Source organism: Lampetra planeri, chromosome 48, assembly GCF_965212315.1.
Source record: "Lampetra planeri chromosome 48, kcLamPlan1.2.h2, whole genome shotgun sequence".
In the NCBI taxonomy this organism is placed as follows: domain Eukaryota; kingdom Metazoa; phylum Chordata; class Hyperoartia; order Petromyzontiformes; family Petromyzontidae; genus Lampetra; species Lampetra planeri.
Window position 1 is genome coordinate 1,547,794 of NC_136154.1, and position 22,109 is coordinate 1,569,902.

At 54.4% G+C, this 22,109-nt stretch overlaps 9 protein-coding genes across 9 annotated transcripts; all 9 read right to left on the reverse strand.

Moving 5' to 3' along the window:
* Positions 1-8,967: 8,967 nt before the first annotated feature.
* Positions 8,968-9,381, reverse strand: LOC144733634 (histone H2A-like). The gene has a single exon (XM_078615660.1). The coding sequence runs from the start codon at positions 9,364-9,366 to the stop codon at positions 8,986-8,988; it is 381 nt and encodes a 126-aa protein (XP_078471786.1). The 5' UTR covers positions 9,367-9,381; the 3' UTR covers positions 8,968-8,985.
* Positions 9,382-10,258: 877 nt separating this feature from the next.
* On the reverse strand, positions 10,259-10,669 carry LOC144733697 (histone H3). Its single transcript, XM_078615724.1, has one exon. It carries the CDS (start codon positions 10,667-10,669, stop codon positions 10,259-10,261), a length of 411 nt encoding a protein of 136 aa, XP_078471850.1.
* Positions 10,670-11,512: 843 nt separating this feature from the next.
* LOC144733699 (histone H2B type 3-B) lies at positions 11,513-11,914 on the reverse strand. The gene has a single exon (XM_078615725.1). The coding sequence runs from the start codon at positions 11,912-11,914 to the stop codon at positions 11,513-11,515; it is 402 nt and encodes a 133-aa protein (XP_078471851.1).
* Positions 11,915-12,626: 712 nt separating this feature from the next.
* Positions 12,627-12,938, reverse strand: LOC144733700 (histone H4). Its single transcript, XM_078615726.1, has one exon. The coding sequence runs from the start codon at positions 12,936-12,938 to the stop codon at positions 12,627-12,629; it is 312 nt and encodes a 103-aa protein (XP_078471852.1).
* A 456-nt stretch (positions 12,939-13,394) lies between these two features.
* Positions 13,395-14,753, reverse strand: LOC144733823 (histone H1.2-like). Its single transcript, XM_078615831.1, has one exon. The coding sequence runs from the start codon at positions 14,688-14,690 to the stop codon at positions 14,028-14,030; it is 663 nt and encodes a 220-aa protein (XP_078471957.1). The 5' UTR covers positions 14,691-14,753; the 3' UTR covers positions 13,395-14,027.
* Positions 14,754-16,924: 2,171 nt separating this feature from the next.
* Positions 16,925-17,323, reverse strand: LOC144733824 (histone H2A-like). Its single transcript, XM_078615832.1, has one exon. It carries the CDS (start codon positions 17,306-17,308, stop codon positions 16,928-16,930), a length of 381 nt encoding a protein of 126 aa, XP_078471958.1. The 5' UTR covers positions 17,309-17,323; the 3' UTR covers positions 16,925-16,927.
* An 877-nt stretch (positions 17,324-18,200) lies between these two features.
* On the reverse strand, positions 18,201-18,611 carry LOC144733701 (histone H3). Its single transcript, XM_078615727.1, has one exon. The coding sequence runs from the start codon at positions 18,609-18,611 to the stop codon at positions 18,201-18,203; it is 411 nt and encodes a 136-aa protein (XP_078471853.1).
* Positions 18,612-19,454: 843 nt separating this feature from the next.
* On the reverse strand, positions 19,455-19,856 carry LOC144733702 (histone H2B type 3-B). Its single transcript, XM_078615729.1, has one exon. The coding sequence runs from the start codon at positions 19,854-19,856 to the stop codon at positions 19,455-19,457; it is 402 nt and encodes a 133-aa protein (XP_078471855.1).
* A 712-nt stretch (positions 19,857-20,568) lies between these two features.
* On the reverse strand, positions 20,569-20,880 carry LOC144733703 (histone H4). The gene has a single exon (XM_078615730.1). The coding sequence runs from the start codon at positions 20,878-20,880 to the stop codon at positions 20,569-20,571; it is 312 nt and encodes a 103-aa protein (XP_078471856.1).
* Positions 20,881-22,109: the final 1,229 nt, after the last annotated feature.

The following is a 22,109-nucleotide window of genomic DNA, read 5'->3' on the forward strand; positions in this document are numbered from 1 at the left end:
ATGATTTAATGATTCATGTAAAAGCTTTAAATTTAAATGTTTCTATTTAAAAACATGAGGGAATGTAACATTGTTAAACATAACTCCCTTTCACACACGCGGGGGTACGACACGAATGGAGAGTTTCAGGCCTGGTTCTAGGCTTTAGGCCTAGCTGTAGGCTTTAGGGCGCTGTGAGTTTTTTTTTAATTTCAAAGTTTTAATTAAAAGCTATCTCAGGGAATTATTAGGGCGCTGTTAGTTGTTTTATTTAATTTCAAAGTTTTAATTAAAAGCTATCTCAGGGAATTATTAGGGAATGTTACACGTGTTTAGCCAGTTAAGCCTTATTAATTTAAATGTTTTAATTAAAAGCTGAGGGAATTATAAGGGAATGTTACACTTGTTTAGCCAGGATAGCGTCACTGAGTCAAGGTTTTCGTAGGGTCATGCCAAATGTTTGCAGTAGGGGGCGATGTTGACGGACGGACACATTAATCTATTGGTGGTCTGGTCCACTTCGTTCCTACCAGTATAACAAAACTCCTGTGTACGACTGTCCGAGCTCTTTGCAAGTAAGTGGGTGTGTGGGGGTCGCTAGCCCCCGAGATCCCTCCCTCGATAATACTAACGGCCGGACTAACATCATCAATCGCCCCCCCGCTGCTAAGCGAACCGCCGCTAGGCTCCTCACCCAGGGTGTGGGAGCCGTCACCCGAGGATTCCCCTCCACCGCGGGTCCGCGTAGCAGGCATGGATAACCACGCACGCGCACACCCACACACAGCTCTGCACGGCACTCACCCAACCCTGACCACTCACGTTAGGATCGCGCACCTGTGTTACACACGTCGTGAACGTGCGCGCACACACGCGTACAGCTCCACACGCGATACCCACTCCTGCGCCGCTCTGCGCTGCGCTGGCCGCCCACGTTACGATCGCGCACCTTGGGCACGCCGATTACGCACGCCGAGAGCTTACGCAAGTAACGAGCGCACGCAAGCGGGGCACACGCCGACACGACGACTCGTCCCCTCCCCCACTCGCGCGTGCACGTCAACACAAATATCGTACAAGGACGATTCTCCTCTCACACGGCTGCGTAGTCACGCCAACACACCAAAAGTGCTCTCCCCGGGCGTTAACGCACACACCTCCGTACCCGCACAATCGTACAGAGACCACGGCCTTTATGCGTACAACGACCACACACTCGCGAATGCAGTGCACGCTAATACCACGTTCCAAAAACACCCAACAACACGGTTTTGTTACTACGCTCGAGATTTTATTAGCCCTTGCTAACCAACCGAGCCACCCGTGTGTGTGTGCGGGACAGCAAGGCGCTTCTAACCCACACTCTGGTGCCGTGTAGCCCTATTCTATGCTGCGCTCTCTGCTAAACCGCTTTCCTACTCGTCCTTACCCCGAACTAACCCTCTCCTACGGATCCTACCCTCCGCTCTGAGGTGTTGTAAGGCGCGCAACACGATACCGTCTGTAGTCCTTGGTGACCTTGCGGCGCTCAGATCGTCCTGCAGACAATCTAGCGGCTCGCCCGATGACTCCTTCGTCGCTGACCCCGTGTCCAAACTCCAGAAGAAGCGAGTTCCCTACTGCCCCTGCGTTTTCTTTTAAACTATTCACATCAAAGGCTAGGCGCCCCCGTCCCGACCGCCTTGGTCTCTCGACCAATCCTGAGCCTAGGATTTCCCGCTCTTTTGCGATCCCGCCGGCCTTTGAACTTTCTACCAATCAGTCGTCCCGGTTCCTGATCCCAGCTATCTGCCTTGCTGACCCGTGTTTGTGTTTGTATGCGTTTCTAACTGCGGGGCTCTCTGAGCTCGCCGTGGTCGTGCGATCTCAAATCCGCCCACGGCGCCGCAGTGTTACTTGGCCTGGGAAGGGTCCTGTCCAATTCCCTGGCCCTGAGAAACCGTGGGGTAACCCCCCTAGGGGGCCCTCGGGTGAAAACTCAGGGTAGGTGACCCGACCACGAGGCCCTACGTGGGTGCGGGTGCGTGTTTATGTGGGGGGGGGTGATGGGGGGCAGTGCGGCGGTGGAAGCCGGGCGGCTCCCTGGCTCGGCCGAGCGGCCCCGTCGCTGTGGCACCACATAGCCCCCCGGGGTGCCAGTCCCCGTCCCGGGTTGACTGGAGCACCTCGCCTGGGTTGCCCCCACGAGGTATCGCCGCGGGGTCCGCGGGATTCGCCCGGCCCTTGTGGCTGGCCTCGGGGGTGGCGGCTCCGTCTCCTGGGGCTCCGGCGGTGGTCTCCTCCTCCATTCCAACGGCTCCCCTCGGTCTCTGGCACCTGCGGGCTGGGGAACAAACTCAGAGGCGGTGGGGTTTAAGGGTCGCCGTCCTCGTCGCCCCCGGCCCCGCCCGGGGCCCCTCGGAGCCCGGGGCTCCGTGGGGCCCATATACTGCGCGAGGCCCCCGGGCACGGGGGGTAGGGGGACCCCGGGGTTTCGGGGTACTTGGACGGCGGGGCTCCCCCCCTCGGGGGCTGCTCGCCACGGCTTCAGTCGGCGGATGTTGACCACCATCTCCCGGCCCCTCTCTCCTCCCTGAATCAGCACCGTCCATGGTGAGATCTGCCGTCTCACAATCCAGGGTCCTCGCCAGTAGGTGGTCAGCTTCCCTACCTGTCCGGCACCGACGCGGGGAGTGTACAGCCACACCTCGGAGCCCGCAGTGTAGAAGGGGGGCTCCATACGGGGTCGGGCGCCCTGCTCTTGCCGCTGGTGCGCGGCCTCTCCGTGCGGGTAGGCTCGGCCCCTGGCCCCTCGCAGGGTCTCCAGCAAGTGCTCCACGGGGTGGCTCCCTTCCTCCCGTTGCGGCGGAGGGACACCGAACAGCAGATCTGCGGGCAGGCGAGACTCGCGACCAAACATCATTAGGAACGGGGTCTGTCCTGTAGATGTGTGAACGGCGGTGGTGTAGGCGAACAGGGCATAGGGGAGGTGTTCGTCCCAGTCCTGTTGATTCGCGGCCGCCATGCGTTTAAGCTTCCCGGCCAGAGTCTGGTTCATCCTCTCTACCATCCCGTTCGCCTGGGGGTGATATGCCGTGGTTCGGTCCTTCTGGATCCCGAACTCTCGGCACAGCGCCTGGAATAGTTCGGCCTCGAATTCACTACCCTGGTCGGTAATGACTCGTTCGGGGATCCCGCACTTAAGTACGTAGTTTTCCACGAAGGCCCGGGCCACTACGAGGGCTGTTTTATCCGGGATAGCCACCGCCACGGGGTAGCGGGTGAAGTACTCCACCGCTACAAGAATATATCGGTTGCCCCGGTGGGATCGTGGAAAGGGCCCTTGCAGGTCGATTCCGACCAACTGATTCGTCCGACTGACTCGGAACGGCCTCAGGGGTACCTGGTACCTCGCCGGCTTTTGCCCACACTGCTGACAGGCCCGGCAGCCCTGCACCCAGGCGGCCACATCTTGCGCCAATTTAGGCCAGAGATACTGGCGACGCAGAGTCTCCCGGGTGCGCCGTTCCCCATCATGGCCCCCGAGCGGGTGGTCGTGTACCAGTCGTAGCAGCTGGGGTCGCACCTGGGCAGGAACACAGATACACCCCGGCTGGCCGGCCTCGGTTAACTCCCGTACCACTCCGTTCTGTACACACAACCGGGCATACAAACCGCTCCAGGGTCCTGGTAGGGCGCTCTTTTCCTCCCGCAGTGCCGCCTCCACTGCCGCCAGATCCGGATCTCGCTGCTGGGTCTGTCTCAGCTGCTCGTCGTTTAGGCCCGGGAAGGCACAGCCGACGTCCTCCTGGGTCCGTCCGATCGGGTCCCGAGCCGCGGGTCCCGCGCTTGCCGGGCGGTCGACGGGATCCTCAGTGCCACCTGCGAGGGTCTCTGTGGCGCACACTGCACTCTCTCTCGGGGGGGGGAGTTTAGTTTCCGCGCGCTCCTTGGGTTCTGCTGCCTGGCGGCAGCGTCCCCCCGTGAAGCACGGGCAGGCGTCTCCCTCCCTCGTCTCAGCGCGCACCGCGGGCCGTCTTGACAAGGCGTCCGCGTTCGCGTGTGTCCGCCCCGCTCGGTACTCGATCTGCAGGTTGTACTCCTGCAGCTGCGCCAGCCATCGAGCCATCTGCCCCCGCGGTTCCTTGAATGTAAGGAGGAACTGCAGTGCATAATGATCGGTGCGCACACGACATTTCCTGCCGTACAAGTACGGTCGGAACTGTTTACACGCGAAAATTACAGCATACAGTTCCTGACGGGTTACACAATAGTTCAGTTCGGCCCCGCTCAGGGTCCGACTGGCGTACGCGATGACCCGCTCCGTCCCACCCTGCACTTGCGACAGCACCGCGCCCAGCCCACTGCTGCAGGCGTCAGTGTCCAAAATAAAATCGGTGGTGAAATCTGGGAAAGCCAAGGTGGGGGTGTGGGTGAGGTGGTCTTTGAGTGTGGTGAAAGCCGTCTGGCAGGCCTCCGACCACTGATAGGGGTTCTTAGGGGAGGTGAGTTGGGTGAGGGGGCGTGCAATCTCACTGAATCCCTTTACAAATCGACGGTAATAAGTGGCGAGTCCCAAGAATGACCTGATCTCCGTCAGGTTCCTCGGCCGCGGCCAATCCACTACGGCACGCACCTTCTCGGGATCGGTGCTCACCCCTGCCTCGCTGACTCGGTGTCCGAGGTACCCCACCTCGCGTTGCGCAATGTAACACTTACGTGGCTTGAGCTTGAGATGGGCTGCTCGCAGTCGCTGGAATACTTCCCGCAGCCTGGACCAGTGTTCGGACAGCGACCTACTGAACACTATTACGTCGTCCAGGTAAATCAGGCACTGTTCCCACTGCAAGCCCCGCATCACCAACTCCATCAACCGCTGGAACGTCACGGGCGCGTTAGTGAGTCCGAACGGCAACACTCGAAACTCAAACAGGCCCATCGGGGTGGTGAATGCTGTTTTTGGCCGATCCTCCTCCGTCATCTCCACCTGCCAGTAACCGGACGCCAGATCGAGGGTGGAAAAATACCGCGCTCCTGCGAGACTGTCGAAGGTGTCGTCGATGCGTGGGATGGGAAAAGCGTCGCCGAGGGTGACTGCGTTCAATTTTCGGTAATCAACGCAGAACCGAGTCGATCCGTCCTTTTTCGTTACCAGTACCACCGGGGCAGACCAAGGGCTCGCGGAGGGCTGGATTATGTTATTGCGTAGCATATCCGTGACTGCCTCTTTGATCTGGGTCCGTTCAGGCGCGCCCACTCGGTATGCGGGGAGTTTGATGGGTCGGGCTGCACCTGTGTCAATTTGGTGCTTGACCAGGTCGGTCCGGCCCACGTCCGAATCGTGCTCACTGAACACGTCGGCGTACTCCCGCAATAACCCGCGCAGCTGATCGGCCTCCCCCTTAGGTAAGGCTGCCCAAGGCACATGTAACGCATCCTGCAGGGGAACAATCTCGGCTCGGGGGGTCGGGCCGACCCGCCAGGCCAGATCCTGGCTGTCCTCGGGGCGGCCAGGGTCCTCCGCCCAGAGTGCGAACACCGAGTCGTTCGAGTGGCGAGCATGCAGGGGGTGTACGGTGGCTACCGGGGTGCGTCGTCGTATCATTGCCGGGGTACTGTGTGGGTTAAACACACGTATAAACAGCCGGCCCCCATCTGCGTTTACCAGTGTGGCTGACCCTACCACCCCGTATCGCGATGCCAACTCCGGGTGAGGAGTCAGCATTACCTCGCCCGATGGTCGGTGGGTTGGGTCGGTGGAGAGGGTTGCCACCGGCACCAGCATCTCGGCGAGAGGCCCGATGGTGACGGCCGACACCAGCGTAGCGGCCACAGGTGCGAAGCGGGGGCGCGTTGGTTCTCGTCCCAGGAACGGTATCCGCTCGCCGTTGCTCTCCATGGTGGCGCATCGCTGGCGGGGTTGCACGTTGAGTCCCAGCCGTTCTAAGAGGTCGGTACCTGCGATACACTCGTGACACAACGCACTCGACACGTAGAACTCCTGGGTGCACACCTGACTGCCTATGCGGACCTCTAGGGTGGCTCTCCCCAGCAGCCCCATTCCGGCTCCGCTCGCCGTGTGCAGCGCGCGGTCCGGTGCCTGCAGGTGACGCACGTCGACCCCGATCGCGCTGCAGTGCGCTGCGCTCACGAGCGAGGCCACCGCCCCCGTGTCCAGCAGAATTCGGGTACGCACTCCGTTTACCTCCCCTTCCACCAGCGACGTGGCCCCCGTGATCCCCGCCACCAGCTCCCGTAGCCAGTCGCCAGGAGTCACCGTTTCCGTGGGCGTTGTTGTTGGAACCTGTGTGGAGATCACTCGCTCGCCATTATTACCGTCTTTTTGCATCGGGACCGCTTCGAATGCACCCCCAGATGGTCCACTCTCTAGGGGGCGTTGGGGTTTAACCCCGGCGCGTTTCTAGCGCGGGCGATCTGCGGACAGTCTCTCACGAGATGCCCTCGCCGGTCACACAGGTAACACGCACGGGGGGCCGTCCCGTAGGAGCCCCCCCGTCCGTTCCCTATCCCCCCTCCGGCACGCCGCTGCCCCGACTCTGCCTCCAGTCGAGCCACTCTCCCAGTTAATCCTCCTACCTCGGCCTGGACCGTCTCTACCATTGTCTCCAGCGCAGTCATGTGTGCCCGTACTTGGGTTACCTTGTTGTCTACTTGGGTTACCCTGTCACCTACCTGGGTTACCCTGTCACCTACCTGGGTTACCTGGCCGGAGACATCCTTTATACCCGTTTGTATACCGGCAACCCATCCCGGGGTTGTCTCGCGGGACACTGGAGGTTCTCTTTCCCGGCCCCTTACCGTCCTCGCGAGCTCCTGTTCCTCCTCCTCGTCTTCCGAGAGCAGGCTCGCAATGGCGCGCTCTCGTCCCAGCCCCCGGAGCTGCGCGCGTTCGCTGTGAATTCTTTCACACTTACGTGCGCGCTCGACAAGGGTGTTAAAGGGAAGACGTGGGCAGCTCATGTCTGGCTGCCACCACGCCGTGCGAGACAGGTACCGCTGGATTTTCTCGGCAGCCAGTTCCTCAATAACCTCAGTTGCGTACCCCGGGCGTGCGATCTTTGTTAACTCGCGCACATCCTCGGCGTAATCACGGAGATCTTCGCCAGGTTGGCGACGGCGCGCCTCTAAGGCCGATTTTGCTTCCTCCTCGTCACGCGTGCCAAAACGCTGATCGAGTCGGCGCATCAGCTCCTCTAGCTGTGTCTGTGCGCTCGCGGGTAACGCTTCTACAAAATCGGCTGCCCGCCCATCAAGATTCATATTAAGTTGACGTACTGCCTGCGCGTCCGTCCATCCATTAATTTCCTTGGCCCCTAAGAGATTGCGGGCGAATGCCTTCCACGAAGGGGCCCCCCGGCCGGTAAATATCAGTCTTATTTTAGCGTGAGGTAACGCGGGGGTCCATCCCACTTCTGACACCAATTTGTGGGGGTCGCTAGCCCCCGAGATCCCTCCCTCGATAATACTAACGGCCGGACTAACATCATCAATCGCCCCCCCGCTGCTAAGCGAACCGCCGCTAGGCTCCTCACCCAGGGTGTGGGAGCCGTCACCCGAGGATTCCCCTCCACCGCGGGTCCGCGTAGCAGGCATGGATAACCACGCACGCGCACACCCACACACAGCTCTGCACGGCACTCACCCAACCCTGACCACTCACGTTAGGATCGCGCACCTGTGTTACACACGTCGTGAACGTGCGCGCACACACGCGTACAGCTCCACACGCGATACCCACTCCTGCGCCGCTCTGCGCTGCGCTGGCCGCCCACGTTACGATCGCGCACCTTGGGCACGCCGATTACGCACGCCGAGAGCTTACGCAAGTAACGAGCGCACGCAAGCGGGGCACACGCCGACACGACGACTCGTCCCCTCCCCCACTCGCGCGTGCACGTCAACACAAATATCGTACAAGGACGATTCTCCTCTCACACGGCTGCGTAGTCACGCCAACACACCAAAAGTGCTCTCCCCGGGCGTTAACGCACACACCTCCGTACCCGCACAATCGTACAGAGACCACGGCCTTTATGCGTACAACGACCACACACTCGCGAATGCAGTGCACGCTAATACCACGTTCCAAAAACACCCAACAACACGGTTTTGTTACTACGCTCGAGATTTTATTAGCCCTTGCTAACCAACCGAGCCACCCGTGTGTGTGTGCGGGACAGCAAGGCGCTTCTAACCCACACTCTGGTGCCGTGTAGCCCTATTCTATGCTGCGCTCTCTGCTAAACCGCTTTCCTACTCGTCCTTACCCCGAACTAACCCTCTCCTACGGATCCTACCCTCCGCTCTGAGGTGTTGTAAGGCGCGCAACACGATACCGTCTGTAGTCCTTGGTGACCTTGCGGCGCTCAGATCGTCCTGCAGACAATCTAGCGGCTCGCCCGATGACTCCTTCGTCGCTGACCCCGTGTCCAAACTCCAGAAGAAGCGAGTTCCCTACTGCCCCTGCGTTTTCTTTTAAACTATTCACATCAAAGGCTAGGCGCCCCCGTCCCGACCGCCTTGGTCTCTCGACCAATCCTGAGCCTAGGATTTCCCGCTCTTTTGCGATCCCGCCGGCCTTTGAACTTTCTACCAATCAGTCGTCCCGGTTCCTGATCCCAGCTATCTGCCTTGCTGACCCGTGTTTGTGTTTGTATGCGTTTCTAACTGCGGGGCTCTCTGAGCTCGCCGTGGTCGTGCGATCTCAAATCCGCCCACGGCGCCGCAGTGTTACTTGGCCTGGGAAGGGTCCTGTCCAATTCCCTGGCCCTGAGAAACCGTGGGGTAACCCCCCTAGGGGGCCCTCGGGTGAAAACTCAGGGTAGGTGACCCGACCACGAGGCCCTACGTGGGTGCGGGTGCGTGTTTATGTGGGGGGGGTGATGGGGGGCAGTGCGGCGGTGGAAGCCGGGCGGCTCCCTGGCTCGGCCGAGCGGCCCCGTCGCTGTGGCACCACAGGTGGCTCTGAAAAGAGCCGTTGTTGTGGTGGTAGAGGCGGCGGCGCGTTCACTTCTTTGCCTGAGAGGTCTTCTTGGGCAGCAGCACGGCCTGGATGTTGGGCAGCACACCGCCCTGGGCGATAGTCACGCCGCCCATGAGCTTGTTGAGCTCCTCGTCGTTTCGCACGGCGAGCTGCAGGTGTCGGGGGATGATCCTCGTCTTCTTGTTGTCGCGGGCGGCATTGCCAGCCAGCTCGAGGATCTCGGCAGAAAGGTACTCGAGCACGGCGGCCAGGTAGACGGGTGCTCCAGCGCCGACCCGCTGGGCGTAATTGCCCTTGCGGAGCAGCCTGTGAACGCGACCCACGGGGAACTGCAGGCCGGCGCGGGAAGAGCGGGACTTTGCCTTGGCGCGAGACTTGCCACCGGTCTTGCCGCGTCCAGACATTGTTAAGGGACCTAGGATGCAAAAAGCACTGGAGACAAAGTACGAACGATTTGTGACGTTGACACGCACCACCGGAGCGGCTTTTATAGCGGAGACGAGGATCGTAGAGCGCGCCGCTGCTGATTGGCTCCTCTCGGTCGAGTCCCGCCCTCTCCTTGAGCCACCAATGAAAAGCCGGGACGCGAGGATTCGATGTTGACTTTAATTATTTGTATCCATATATATTTTAATGCGGACACGCATCTTATGAATGAAACAATGCGATACACGTACTTAATAGGTTCAAGTTTTAAGCATGATAGAGTTAATTTATGGGCACGTGCTGGCAAGTCAAACTTATAAGCGGATTCCGCAAATATCAATGTATTATTGATTATAATCATCATTTTGAGGGACCGCATTGGTTATAAGAAATCATTGTGATAGCCTTGAGCTCGTGCTTGATCGCCCACGTGCCTATACGGTGTATATATATTTTCCTTTAACCGCCTGTTCGGGCAATGCCTAAAAATATATGTGCGTGAATAATTCAGTCTCTTAGTTTGCAAAATGTGAACTTCTTATCAGCTCTGGCTTGAAACAACATAAACCAATATCTTTGGGTTTAATAGTTAATATATTTAACCAAAATAACCCTTTTGTTGTACATTATGTAAACATGGTTTCCCAACGCTTATATACGACACCAACGTGTGATGTTGAAAAATATGAGCGGCGGGGTATAGAAAATGAACTTCATTGTCGCTTACGCCTGACGACTCGTGAGAGCCGTGACCAGCAAACGAAGGTTTCCGGCACCCGAACTTTGAAGGACACATGGAAGCGTTTTCATGAGTAAGTGGTGGCTCTGAAAAGAGCCTTTGTGTTGTGCTTTGAGGGCCGAGCTGGGCGTTCAAGCGCGCTCGCCACGAATGCGGCGGGCGAGCTGAATGTCCTTGGGCATGATGGTGACGCGCTTGGCGTGGATGGCGCACAGGTTGGTGTCCTCGAAGAGCGCGACAAGGTACGCTTCGCTGGCCTCCTGCAGAGCCATGACAGCGGAGCTCTGGAAGCGCAGGTCGGTCTTGAAGTCCTGCGCGATCTCCCTGACGAGGCGCTGGAAGGGCAGTTTGCGGATGAGCAGCTCGGTGGACTTCTGGTAGCGGCGGATCTCGCGCAGAGCGACGGTGCCGGGCCTGTAGCGGTGAGGCTTCTTGACGCCGCCCGTGGCCGGAGCGCTCTTTCGGGCCGCCTTGGTGGCGAGTTGCTTGCGGGGGGCCTTGCCGCCCGTGGACTTGCGAGCCGTCTGCTTGGTGCGAGCCATGGCTTGGTGAGGGCAAAGATTCTCACAGGCGGGGAGAAGGCGGCTTATGTAGCCCAGAGCGCGCGCTCACTGGTCAGCGGAGTCGTGACGTGCGAAGAAGGGGAGCGTGCTGATTGGTTGGCAGCGTGCAATGATCTCGAGTCGTCAACTCTTCTTAATCAACAAAATGTTCACAGTTTGGATCATTTCAGAATGCCGCATCACGATGCAGTAGTACCCTTTGAGCGCCGTCGATGTCTTTAACGGATGTTATTTTCTCAAGCAAACACCTTTCCGAAAACAACTTTACAGTGCTCTGCATGATCTAAATAAAGTGTCAAGAAACTGCACTTCATTGGAAACAGTAATACGTAAAAATGTCGGAAAGAGGTGATCACAGGAATAGATATATATTCTCTTGGCATTGAGATGATGATCAATTATACTGCACGAGTCATCCATGCTAGGCGCTTACTTTTACATATATGTACACGTGCAAAATGTTAGTTCCTGCCCGAAAATACAACCACGAATTAAATATATTGCATTGCAAGGTTTTGGCGCCAAACATCCAATGTAATATCTGAATGGGCTGCAGATGAAATCAATGGACAAACAAGTCCAAGAAATGCCTGCTGGTGAATATGATGTGCCATGAATATTGTTATCGCTTTTATTCACGTGGAAACATGTTAAAATGCGTTCGATCTCTCCACTTCACTCAATGAGCGAACAATGTCCCCGCGTGAACCGGGGCTTTGTTGGAAGTTTCGTTTTGTACTCCTGCTAGGACTGGTACAAGCAGGTTCGTTGAGGTGGGTGGCTCTGAAAAGAGCCTTTGTAATTAATGGTGGAGTCGAGGCTTCACTTGGAGCTTGTGTACTTGGTGACGGCCTTGGTGCCCTCCGACACGGCGTGCTTGGCCAGCTCGCCGGGGAGCAGCAGTCGCACTGCGGTCTGGATCTCCCGAGAAGTGATGGTGGAGCGCTTGTTGTAGTGCGCCAGGCGGGACGCCTCGGAAGCGATGCGCTCGAAGATGTCGTTGACGAACGAGTTCATGATGCTCATTGCCTTGGACGAGATGCCGGTATCGGGGTGCACCTGCTTCATCACCTTGTAGATGTAAATGGCGTAGCTCTCCTTCCTGCGGTGGCGTCGCTTCTTGCCATCCTTGCGCGTAGCCTTGGTCACAGCCTTCTTGGAGCCCTTCTTGGGAGCAGGAACCTTGGCCGGCCCAGCGCTCTTTGATGCGGGAGGATCGGGCATGTCGACGCGTTGTAGGCAGCTTCAGGTCAGAACAGACGGGAAGCGAATGTGGATGTCGGTCGCGCGTTGAGCTCCTTTTATAGGAGGCGAGATGCAAATCAGAGGATCGTAGTGCGCGGCGCTGCTGAGTGGCTCTTTTAGTACCATCCCTCTCCATCAGCGTCCAATGAGAAACGCGGACGCGATGTTCACTTTAATATCGATTTTTACTGCAAATATAACACAATGTAATGTCCAAACATGTATATTAGTGAATTGCAGCCATGGCATTGCCTTTGTTTTAAAAAGGATGACGAGAATACCCAATACAGTATATTGTGTTTTGAGCGTGGGTTTTTTTGTTTCTTACGAGGGATTGTTTCACCACTCGTCTAATACGGCGCACGGGCGTTTTATGAACGCAATTTGGAAAAATACAAGCGCTCGGTGAAATACCAGAAATGGGTACTGTATTAACGCGTTCAAGAATCACGCCTTGTTAAATGTGACGTGTCGCGAATACCTTGATTTCTTTCATGCATGTGCAAGCAGATGAAGATTCGCCAACTCAACAAGCAAACGTCCACCACGCTCACGAGGAATTGGCGCGCAACAACCCAGGACATGTGCTCCATTTAGAAAGTATTTGGCAACACTGGCGCAAGCAGTTTCGAAGAGGTGGGTGGCTCTGAAAAGAGCCTTTGGGTTGGCTTAGTGTGCGAGAGATGGGCGCTCAGCCTCCGAAGCCGTAGAGAGTGCGGCCCTGGCGCTTGAGGGCGTAGACCACGTCCATGGCGGTGACGGTCTTGCGCTTGGCGTGCTCCGTGTAGGTGACGGCGTCGCGGATGACGTTCTCAAGGAAGACCTTCAGGACGCCGCGGGTCTCCTCGTAGATGAGGCCCGAGATGCGCTTCACACCGCCGCGGCGAGCGAGGCGGCGGATGGCGGGCTTGGTGATGCCCTGGATGTTGTCGCGCAGCACCTTGCGATGGCGTTTTGCGCCTCCCTTGCCGAGCCCCTTACCGCCTTTACCGCGTCCAGACATTCCGACTACTTCTGACAAAGCTCGCGAGAGACTGCGCGCTCAACTTGCCGCAGCAGCCGCCTTTATACCCGAAGCGTGGTGACGTCACCGACCACCCCTGCCCTCCGCGATGGCTCCGCCTTAAACCTTAGACCTTTAACCTCTGTGACGAAGAAAACCCTCCACTGTCGTCAATAACACTTCCTTGACATGTATAATATGCGACGTTTTGGGCAATGACCCTTCTTCGAAGCACTCTGTAATGATATTGGCACACCCGCAGCGAACGCGAGAGGAACGCGATCTGTTGCAAGATTGCACGTGGAGTGAATAATCGGTGTAAGGTCTTGTTTTCAAGTGAACAAGATGAACTAACTTTATAATCGTGTGAAGCTAAACGGCTTCCAACACAATAGTTGAGTGAACGTCACCAACTAGTTCTCCCAAAGTAAGAAAGACATTGCAAACAATGCGATATTTACGTATAGAACTTAATTTTAATAGAGAAGTTTAGATGGTGCACCGCAATGTTTACAAAACAAAGTGAAAAGGCGAGAACGAGCGAATGAAGGCAAATTGAGTAAAGCTGTCTGGAATCAATACCTTTTTAGACTAAATTCCATATTTGGCACCAGTAACATGATGACGGAATGAAGAGGTGCAACACATAATTCGGACGTCGCTGAGATTACTCTGCACTCCGTTCGAGTGAGGGAGCTGCCACCCGCCTCGCCTGTGTTTGTGATCCCTGCTTTCGGGCTCGATTACTCCCATCACATCAATGCTTAAAACACATCGAGTGGGTAAAATGTTATAGTTAATTTGGCGAATGTACGTAACTTATCCAATCTACACAAATCCTCACGATTGAACTGCACCAAGCGTCGAGCTCCTTGATCAGGGCCGAGGCAAGGCGAGCAACCATCGCCACGCCGTAAATGGGTTTGACTTACAGAATATGGCACGCATTCAACAGCAACGTAATACACTGTCATGTGTTACCGATGAACTAATGGAAGCGCAGCAGCATCTGGTTCACTTTTTTAACTAAGTGGGTGGCTCTGAAAAGAGCCGTTGAGGTGGAGTGAATCGAGCGTCGTCCGATCGGATTCACTTCTTTGGCGCAGTCTTCTTGGGCTTGGCCGCGGCCTTCTTGGGCTTGGCCACCTTGGGTTTGGCGGCCTTGGCCTTGACGGTCTTGGGCTTAGCGACCTTGGGCTTCGCAGCCTTGGGCTTGGCTGGGCTCTTCGCCGCCTTCTTGGGCTTAACAGCCAACTTCACCTTTTTGGGGCTCTTGGCCGCCTTGGCAGCCGCGGGCTTCTTTGCTTTCTTGGGAGACTTCTTGGGCGCGGTCTTCTTGGCTGCCGCGGGCTTCTTCACCTTCTTGGCTGCCGCGGGCTTTTTAGCTGCGGGCTTTGCCGTTGACGACTTGGGCTTCGCCTTTGCGGCAGCCTTTTCCTTGTTGAGTTTGAAAGAGCCAGACGCGCCGCTGCCCTTCACTTGCGCCACGGCGTCTTTGGCCACGAGCTTCTTGATGGCCAACTTCACGCGGGCATTGTTCTTCTCCACGTCGTATCCTCCGGCAGCAAGCGACTTTTTGAGCGCAGGAAGAGACACGCCGTTCCTCTCCTTGCTGCTGGCCAGAGCCTTGAGGATGAGCTCGGACACGCTGGGGCCGACCTTCTTGGCCTTTGGAGCGGCGCGCTTCTTCTTGGGGCTTTTAGGCGCTGAAGTAGCCGCAGCTGGTGGTTGAGCAGGAGCAGTTTCCGCCATCTCAAGACGTCGCTTTTATCGCCTCGCCTCTTTGAAATCGAAATCAGCGCTCTCACGAATTCGAAACGAGTGTTCTCCAGGCCCGAGGTTATTATAGAAGCGGCGTACTGAATGCGGACGTCGCTGAGATCATCCAGAACTCAGCTCTGGTGAGGGAGTTGCCACCATACTCACTGTGTTTATCACGCCTGCCTTTGGGCTCGATTACTCCCGTAACGTTCATACTTACATGCATCTAGTTGATACATTATCACGAAGATCACTTCTTTAATGTACGTTACTTATGCAATATACGACAATGCTCACGATATAAATTATAATTCAAAACAAGTGAACAACCAACATTTGGGAGACATTGTTCGGTCAGGGCATGCTATGACGATTGTCGGTTTTCAAAAGTGTTACTGATGAACACTATTTAAAACGCACTGGAATTTTTTGCAAGACAAGATGCTTCAACAGACTACTCATATTTAATTCCAACGAAATATTTTCTATTTAAGTTTTGCCTCGCGCGCTCTCGATTTCTCCTCTCGCGCTATGGTGAGGACTGCGCGCCATGTCAACAGTCCCTTGTCACCGAACTTTTAACTGGACGTTTTAATCGAACTTTGAAATGAATAAATATATGGATTTTCAGATGGACAACAAACTGAAGAAATTTACTCCAAATTAACCGACATTAAATAGAAAGTTTAACATTTTACGTGGCAAGAGGTGAGTAGCTCACGCACTGCAGAAGGGTCGCGCGCCTTGAACAAGATCGAGGCACGGTGCACAATCATCACCACTCAAATTCAACTCAAGTGACTCTGCAGTCGAATGTTTAAAGAAAATATATAATCTTACGTTTAATGCACCGACAGAGTTGATATTCTAGGAGCGCAGGATGGTTCATCCGATGGGTTGTTTTTACTGCAATAAGTAACACGTATTTACTGCACTAAGTAACACGAATGAGTAATCATTGGAAAGATGTTATTAACCATGTAAAAAATATTTAACTACACATATTTGTACCATCTTATTTGACAAGTAATATTATACTTTACCGAGTGTTGACATCCCCAGCGTTTACCAGTACTTTTTTGCTTACTATCAGCTAACACCGGCCACAACCCTGAGCTGATGTGCTCATTTGATCCCTTTTCTGACCGCTCAAAAAGAGCGAGTTTTATTCTTTAATAAACACGATTTTTTCTTCCAATAGGCATCCCAATTTATTCTAAACCATGTTCCATGATTGATGCAATGTTGGAATGCTGCTCAAATACCGTTCCTAAATTAGACATAAAGGGTATCTGGAATGAGCAGAGCATTCGTTTAATTGCGAGCAATTTGGGACGAGGGCAACTCGACGACGGTGTCCTTATTAAACAGGACCCTGCGGGGTGGGCTGGTAGGAACGAATAACCAAATAATATAAACATAATGTATTATTACACTTGTTAAGCCAGGAAAGCCCCACTGAGTCAAAAGGTTTTTGTAGGGTCCTGCCAAGTGTTTGCAGTAGGGGGCGATGTTGCTACACCTAATCGGACGATACGAAGGGAGAGATTGAGGCCTAGTTCTAGGCTTTAGGCCTAGCTGTATGCTTTAGGGCGCTGTGAGTTAATTTTTAATTTAAATGATTTAATGATTCATGTAAAAGCTTTAAATTTAAATGTTTCTATTTAAAAACATGAGGGAATGTAACATTGTTAAACATAACTCCCTTTCACACACGCGGGGGTACGACACGAATGGAGAGTTTCAGGCCTAGTTCTAGGCTTTAGGCCTAGCTGTAGGCTTTAGGGCGCTGTGAGTTTTTTTTTAATTTCAAAGTTTTAATTAAAAGCTATCTCAGGGAATTATTAGGGCGCTGTTAGTTGTTTTATTTAATTTCAAAGTTTTAATTAAAAGCTATCTCAGGGAATTATTAGGGAATGTTACACGTGTTTAGCCAGGAAAGCCTCATTAATTTAAATGTTTTAATTAAAAGCTGAGGGAATTATAAGGGAATGTTACACTTGTTTAGCCAGGATAGCGTCACTGAGTCAAGGTTTTCGTAGGGTCATGCCAAATGTTTGCAGTAGGGGGCGATGTTGACGGACGGACACATTAATCTATTGGTGGTCTGGTCCACTTCGTTCCTACCAGTATAACAAAACTCCTGTGTACGACTGTCCGAGCTCTTTGCAAGTAAGTGGGTGGCTCTGAAAAGAGCCGTTGTTGTGGTGGTAGAGGCGGCGGCGCGTTCACTTCTTTGTCTGAGAGGTCTTCTTGGGCAGCAGCACGGCCTGGATGTTGGGCAGCACACCGCCCTGGGCGATAGTCACGCCGCCCATGAGCTTGTTGAGCTCCTCGTCGTTTCGCACGGCGAGCTGCAGGTGTCGGGGGATGATCCTCGTCTTCTTGTTGTCGCGGGCGGCATTGCCAGCCAGCTCGAGGATCTCGGCAGAAAGGTACTCGAGCACGGCGGCCAGGTAGACGGGTGCTCCAGCGCCGACCCGCTGGGCGTAATTGCCCTTGCGGAGCAGCCTGTGAACGCGACCCACGGGGAACTGCAGGCCGGCGCGGGAAGAGCGGGACTTTGCCTTGGCGCGAGACTTGCCACCGGTCTTGCCGCGTCCAGACATTGTTAAGGGACCTAGGATGCAAAAAGCACTGGAGACAAAGTACGAACGATTTGTGACGTTGACACGCACCACCGGAGCGGCTTTTATAGCGGAGACGAGGATCGTAGAGCGCGCCGCTGCTGATTGGCTCCTCTCGGTCGAGTCCCGCCCTCTCCTTGAGCCACCAATGAAAAGCCGGGACGCGAGGATTCGATGTTGACTTTAATTATTTGTATCCATATATATTTTAATGCGGACACGCATCTTATGAATGAAACAATGCGATACACGTACTTAATAGGTTCAAGTTTTAAGCATGATAGAGTTAATTTATGGGCACGTGCTGGCAAGTCAAACTTATAAGCGGATTCCGCAAATATCAATGTATTATTGATTATAATCATCATTTTGAGGGACCGCATTGGTTATAAGAAATCATTGTGATAGCCTTGAGCTCGTGCTTGATCGCCCACGTGCCTATACGGTGTATATATATTTTCCTTTAACCGCCTGTTCGGGCAATGCCTAAAAATATATGTGCGTGAATAATTCAGTCTCTTAGTTTGCAAAATGTGAACTTCTTATCAGCTCGGGCTTGAAACAACATAAACCAATATCTTTGGGTTTAATAGTTAATATATTTAACCAAAATAACCCTTTTGTTGTACATTATGTAAACATGGTTTCCCAACGCTTATATACGACACCAACGTGTGATGTTGAAAAATATGAGCGGCGGGGTATAGAAAATGAACTTCATTGTCGCTTACGCCTGACGACTCGTGAGAGCCGTGACCAGCAAACGAAGGTTTCCGGCACCCGAACTTTGAAGGACACATGGAAGCGTTTTCATGAGTAAGTGGTGGCTCTGAAAAGAGCCTTTGTGTTGTGCTTTGAGGGCCGAGCTGGGCGTTCAAGCGCGCTCGCCACGAATGCGGCGGGCGAGCTGAATGTCCTTGGGCATGATGGTGACGCGCTTGGCGTGGATGGCGCACAGGTTGGTGTCCTCGAAGAGCGCGACAAGGTACGCTTCGCTGGCCTCCTGCAGAGCCATGACAGCGGAGCTCTGGAAGCGCAGGTCGGTCTTGAAGTCCTGCGCGATCTCCCTGACGAGGCGCTGGAAGGGCAGTTTGCGGATGAGCAGCTCGGTGGACTTCTGGTAGCGGCGGATCTCGCGCAGAGCGACGGTGCCGGGCCTGTAGCGGTGAGGCTTCTTGACGCCGCCCGTGGCCGGAGCGCTCTTTCGGGCCGCCTTGGTGGCGAGTTGCTTGCGGGGGGCCTTGCCGCCCGTGGACTTGCGAGCCGTCTGCTTGGTGCGAGCCATGGCTTGGTGAGGGCAAAGATTCTCACAGGCGGGGAGAAGGCGGCTTATGTAGCCCAGAGCGCGCGCTCACTGGTCAGCGGAGTCGTGACGTGCGAAGAAGGGGAGCGTGCTGATTGGTTGGCAGCGTGCAATGATCTCGAGTCGTCAACTCTTCTTAATCAACAAAATGTTCACAGTTTGGATCATTTCAGAATGCCGCATCACGATGCAGTAGTACCCTTTGAGCGCCGTCGATGTCTTTAACGGATGTTATTTTCTCAAGCAAACACCTTTCCGAAAACAACTTTACAGTGCTCTGCATGATCTAAATAAAGTGTTAAGAAACTGCACTTCATTGGAAACAGTAATACGTAAAAATGTCGGAAAGAGGTGATCACAGGAATAGATATATATTCTCTTGGCATTGAGATGATGATCAATTATACTGCACGAGTCATCCATGCTAGGCGCTTACTTTTACATATATGTACACGTGCAAAATGTTAGTTCCTGCCCGAAAATACAACCACGAATTAAATATATTGCATTGCAAGGTTTTGGCGCCAAACATCCAATGTAATATCTGAATGGGCTGCAGATGAAATCAATGGACAAACAAGTCCAAGAAATGCCTGCTGGTGAATATGATGTGCCATGAATATTGTTATCGCTTTTATTCACGTGGAAACATGTTAAAATGCGTTCGATCTCTCCACTTCACTCAATGAGCGAACAATGTCCCCGCGTGAACCGGGGCTTTGTTGGAAGTTTCGTTTTGTACTCCTGCTAGGACTGGTACAAGCAGGTTCGTTGAGGTGGGTGGCTCTGAAAAGAGCCTTTGTAATTAATGGTGGAGTCGAGGCTTCACTTGGAGCTTGTGTACTTGGTGACGGCCTTGGTGCCCTCCGACACGGCGTGCTTGGCCAGCTCGCCGGGGAGCAGCAGTCGCACTGCGGTCTGGATCTCCCGAGAAGTGATGGTGGAGCGCTTGTTGTAGTGCGCCAGGCGGGACGCCTCGGAAGCGATGCGCTCGAAGATGTCGTTGACGAACGAGTTCATGATGCTCATTGCCTTGGACGAGATGCCGGTATCGGGGTGCACCTGCTTCATCACCTTGTAGATGTAAATGGCGTAGCTCTCCTTCCTGCGGTGGCGTCGCTTCTTGCCATCCTTGCGCGTAGCCTTGGTCACAGCCTTCTTGGAGCCCTTCTTGGGAGCAGGAACCTTGGCCGGTCCAGCGCTCTTTGATGCGGGAGGATCGGGCATGTCGACGCGTTGTAGGCAGCTTCAGGTCAGAACAGACGGGAAGCGAATGTGGATGTCGGTCGCGCGTTGAGCTCCTTTTATAGGAGGCGAGATGCAAATCAGAGGATCGTAGTGCGCGGCGCTGCTGAGTGGCTCTTTTAGTACCATCCCTCTCCATCAGCGTCCAATGAGAAACGCGGACGCGATGTTCACTTTAATATCGATTTTTACTGCAAATATAACACAATGTAATGTCCAAACATGTATATTAGTGAATTGCAGCCATGGCATTGCCTTTGTTTTAAAAAGGATGACGAGAATACCCAATACAGTATATTGTGTTTTGAGCGTGGGTTTTTTTGTTTCTTACGAGGGATTGTTTCACCACTCGTCTAATACGGCGCACGGGCGTTTTATGAACGCAATTTGGAAAAATACAAGCGCTCGGTGAAATACCAGAAATGGGTACTGTATTAACGCGTTCAAGAATCACGCCTTGTTAAATGTGACGTGTCGCGAATACCTTGATTTCTTTCATGCATGTGCAAGCAGATGAAGATTCGCCAACTCAACAAGCAAACGTCCACCACGCTCACGAGGAATTGGCGCGCAACAACCCAGGACATGTGCTCCATTTAGAAAGTATTTGGCAACACTGGCGCAAGCAGTTTCGAAGAGGTGGGTGGCTCTGAAAAGAGCCTTTGGGTTGGCTTAGTGTGCGAGAGATGGGCGCTCAGCCTCCGAAGCCGTAGAGAGTGCGGCCCTGGCGCTTGAGGGCGTAGACCACGTCCATGGCGGTGACGGTCTTGCGCTTGGCGTGCTCCGTGTAGGTGACGGCGTCGCGGATGACGTTCTCAAGGAAGACCTTCAGGACGCCGCGGGTCTCCTCGTAGATGAGGCCCGAGATGCGCTTCACACCGCCGCGGCGAGCGAGGCGGCGGATGGCGGGCTTGGTGATGCCCTGGATGTTGTCGCGCAGCACCTTGCGATGGCGTTTTGCGCCTCCCTTGCCGAGCCCCTTACCGCCTTTACCGCGTCCAGACATTCCGACTACTTCTGACAAAGCTCGCGAGAGACTGCGCGCTCAGCTTGCAGCAGCAGCCGCCTTTATACCCGAAGCGTGGTGACGTCACCGACCACCCCTGCCCTCCGCGATGGCTCCGCCTTAAACCTTAGACCTTTAACCTCTGTGACGAAGAAAACCCTCCACTGTCGTCAATAACACTTCCTTGACATGTATAATATGCGACGTTTTGGGCAATGACCCTTCTTCGAAGCACTCTGTAATGATATTGGCACACCCGCAGCGAACGCGAGAGGAACGCGATCTGTTGCAAGATTGCACGTGGAGTGAATAATCGGTGTAAGGTCTTGTTTTCAAGTGAACAAGATGAACTAACTTTATAATCGTGTGAAGCTAAACGGCTTCCAACACAATAGTTGAGTGAACGTCACCAACTAGTTCTCCCAAAGTAAGAAAGACATTGCAAACAATGCGATATTTACGTATAGAAATTAATTTTAATAGAGAAGTTTAGATGGTGCACCGCAATGTTTACAAAACAAAGTGAAAAGGCGAGAACGAGCGAATTAAGGCAAATTGAGTAAAGCTGTCTGGAATCAATACCTTTTTAGACTAAATTCCATATTTGGCACCAGTAACATTGTGGGGGTCGCTAGCCCCCGAGATCCCTCCCTCGATAATACTAACGGCCGGACTAACATCATCAATCGCCCCCCCGCTGCTAAGCGAACCGCCGCTAAGCTCCTCACCCATGGTGTGGGAGCCGTCACCCGAGGATTCTCCTCCACCGCGGGTCCGCGTAGCAGGCATAGTTAACCACGTACGCGCACACCCACACACAGCTCTGCACGGCACTTGTGGGGGTCGCTAGCCCCCGAGATCCCTCCCTCGATAATGCTAACGGCCGGGCTAGCATCATCAATCGCCCCCCCGCTGCTAGGTTCCTCACCCGTGGCGTGGGAACCATCGCCCGAGGATTCCCCTCCCCCGCGGGTCCGCGTAGCCGGCATGGCTAATTACCGAGTAGTATTCTGCCCCTCCCTACTACGATACCTCCCTGTCCTAATCGCGCGCCTGCAACCCACACGGAGCGAACGTACGCACGCCCACACACAGCTCTGCACGGCACTCACCCAACCCTGACCACTCACGTTAGGATCGCGCACCTGTGTTACACACGTCGTGAACGTGCGCGCACACACGCATACAGCTCCACACGCGATACCCACTCCTGCGCCGCTCTGCGCCGC

Bases quoted from the DNA above. Each gene is read 5' to 3' on its own strand.
- LOC144733634 (XM_078615660.1), bottom strand. From the start codon at position 9,366: ATGTCTGGACGCGGCAAGACCGGTGGCAAGTCTCGCGCCAAGGCAAAG.
- LOC144733697 (XM_078615724.1), bottom strand. From the start codon at position 10,669: ATGGCTCGCACCAAGCAGACGGCTCGCAAGTCCACGGGCGGCAAGGCC.
- LOC144733699 (XM_078615725.1), bottom strand. From the start codon at position 11,914: ATGCCCGATCCTCCCGCATCAAAGAGCGCTGGGCCGGCCAAGGTTCCT.
- LOC144733700 (XM_078615726.1), bottom strand. From the start codon at position 12,938: ATGTCTGGACGCGGTAAAGGCGGTAAGGGGCTCGGCAAGGGAGGCGCA.
- LOC144733823 (XM_078615831.1), bottom strand. From the start codon at position 14,690: ATGGCGGAAACTGCTCCTGCTCAACCACCAGCTGCGGCTACTTCAGCG.
- LOC144733824 (XM_078615832.1), bottom strand. From the start codon at position 17,308: ATGTCTGGACGCGGCAAGACCGGTGGCAAGTCTCGCGCCAAGGCAAAG.
- LOC144733701 (XM_078615727.1), bottom strand. From the start codon at position 18,611: ATGGCTCGCACCAAGCAGACGGCTCGCAAGTCCACGGGCGGCAAGGCC.
- LOC144733702 (XM_078615729.1), bottom strand. From the start codon at position 19,856: ATGCCCGATCCTCCCGCATCAAAGAGCGCTGGACCGGCCAAGGTTCCT.
- LOC144733703 (XM_078615730.1), bottom strand. From the start codon at position 20,880: ATGTCTGGACGCGGTAAAGGCGGTAAGGGGCTCGGCAAGGGAGGCGCA.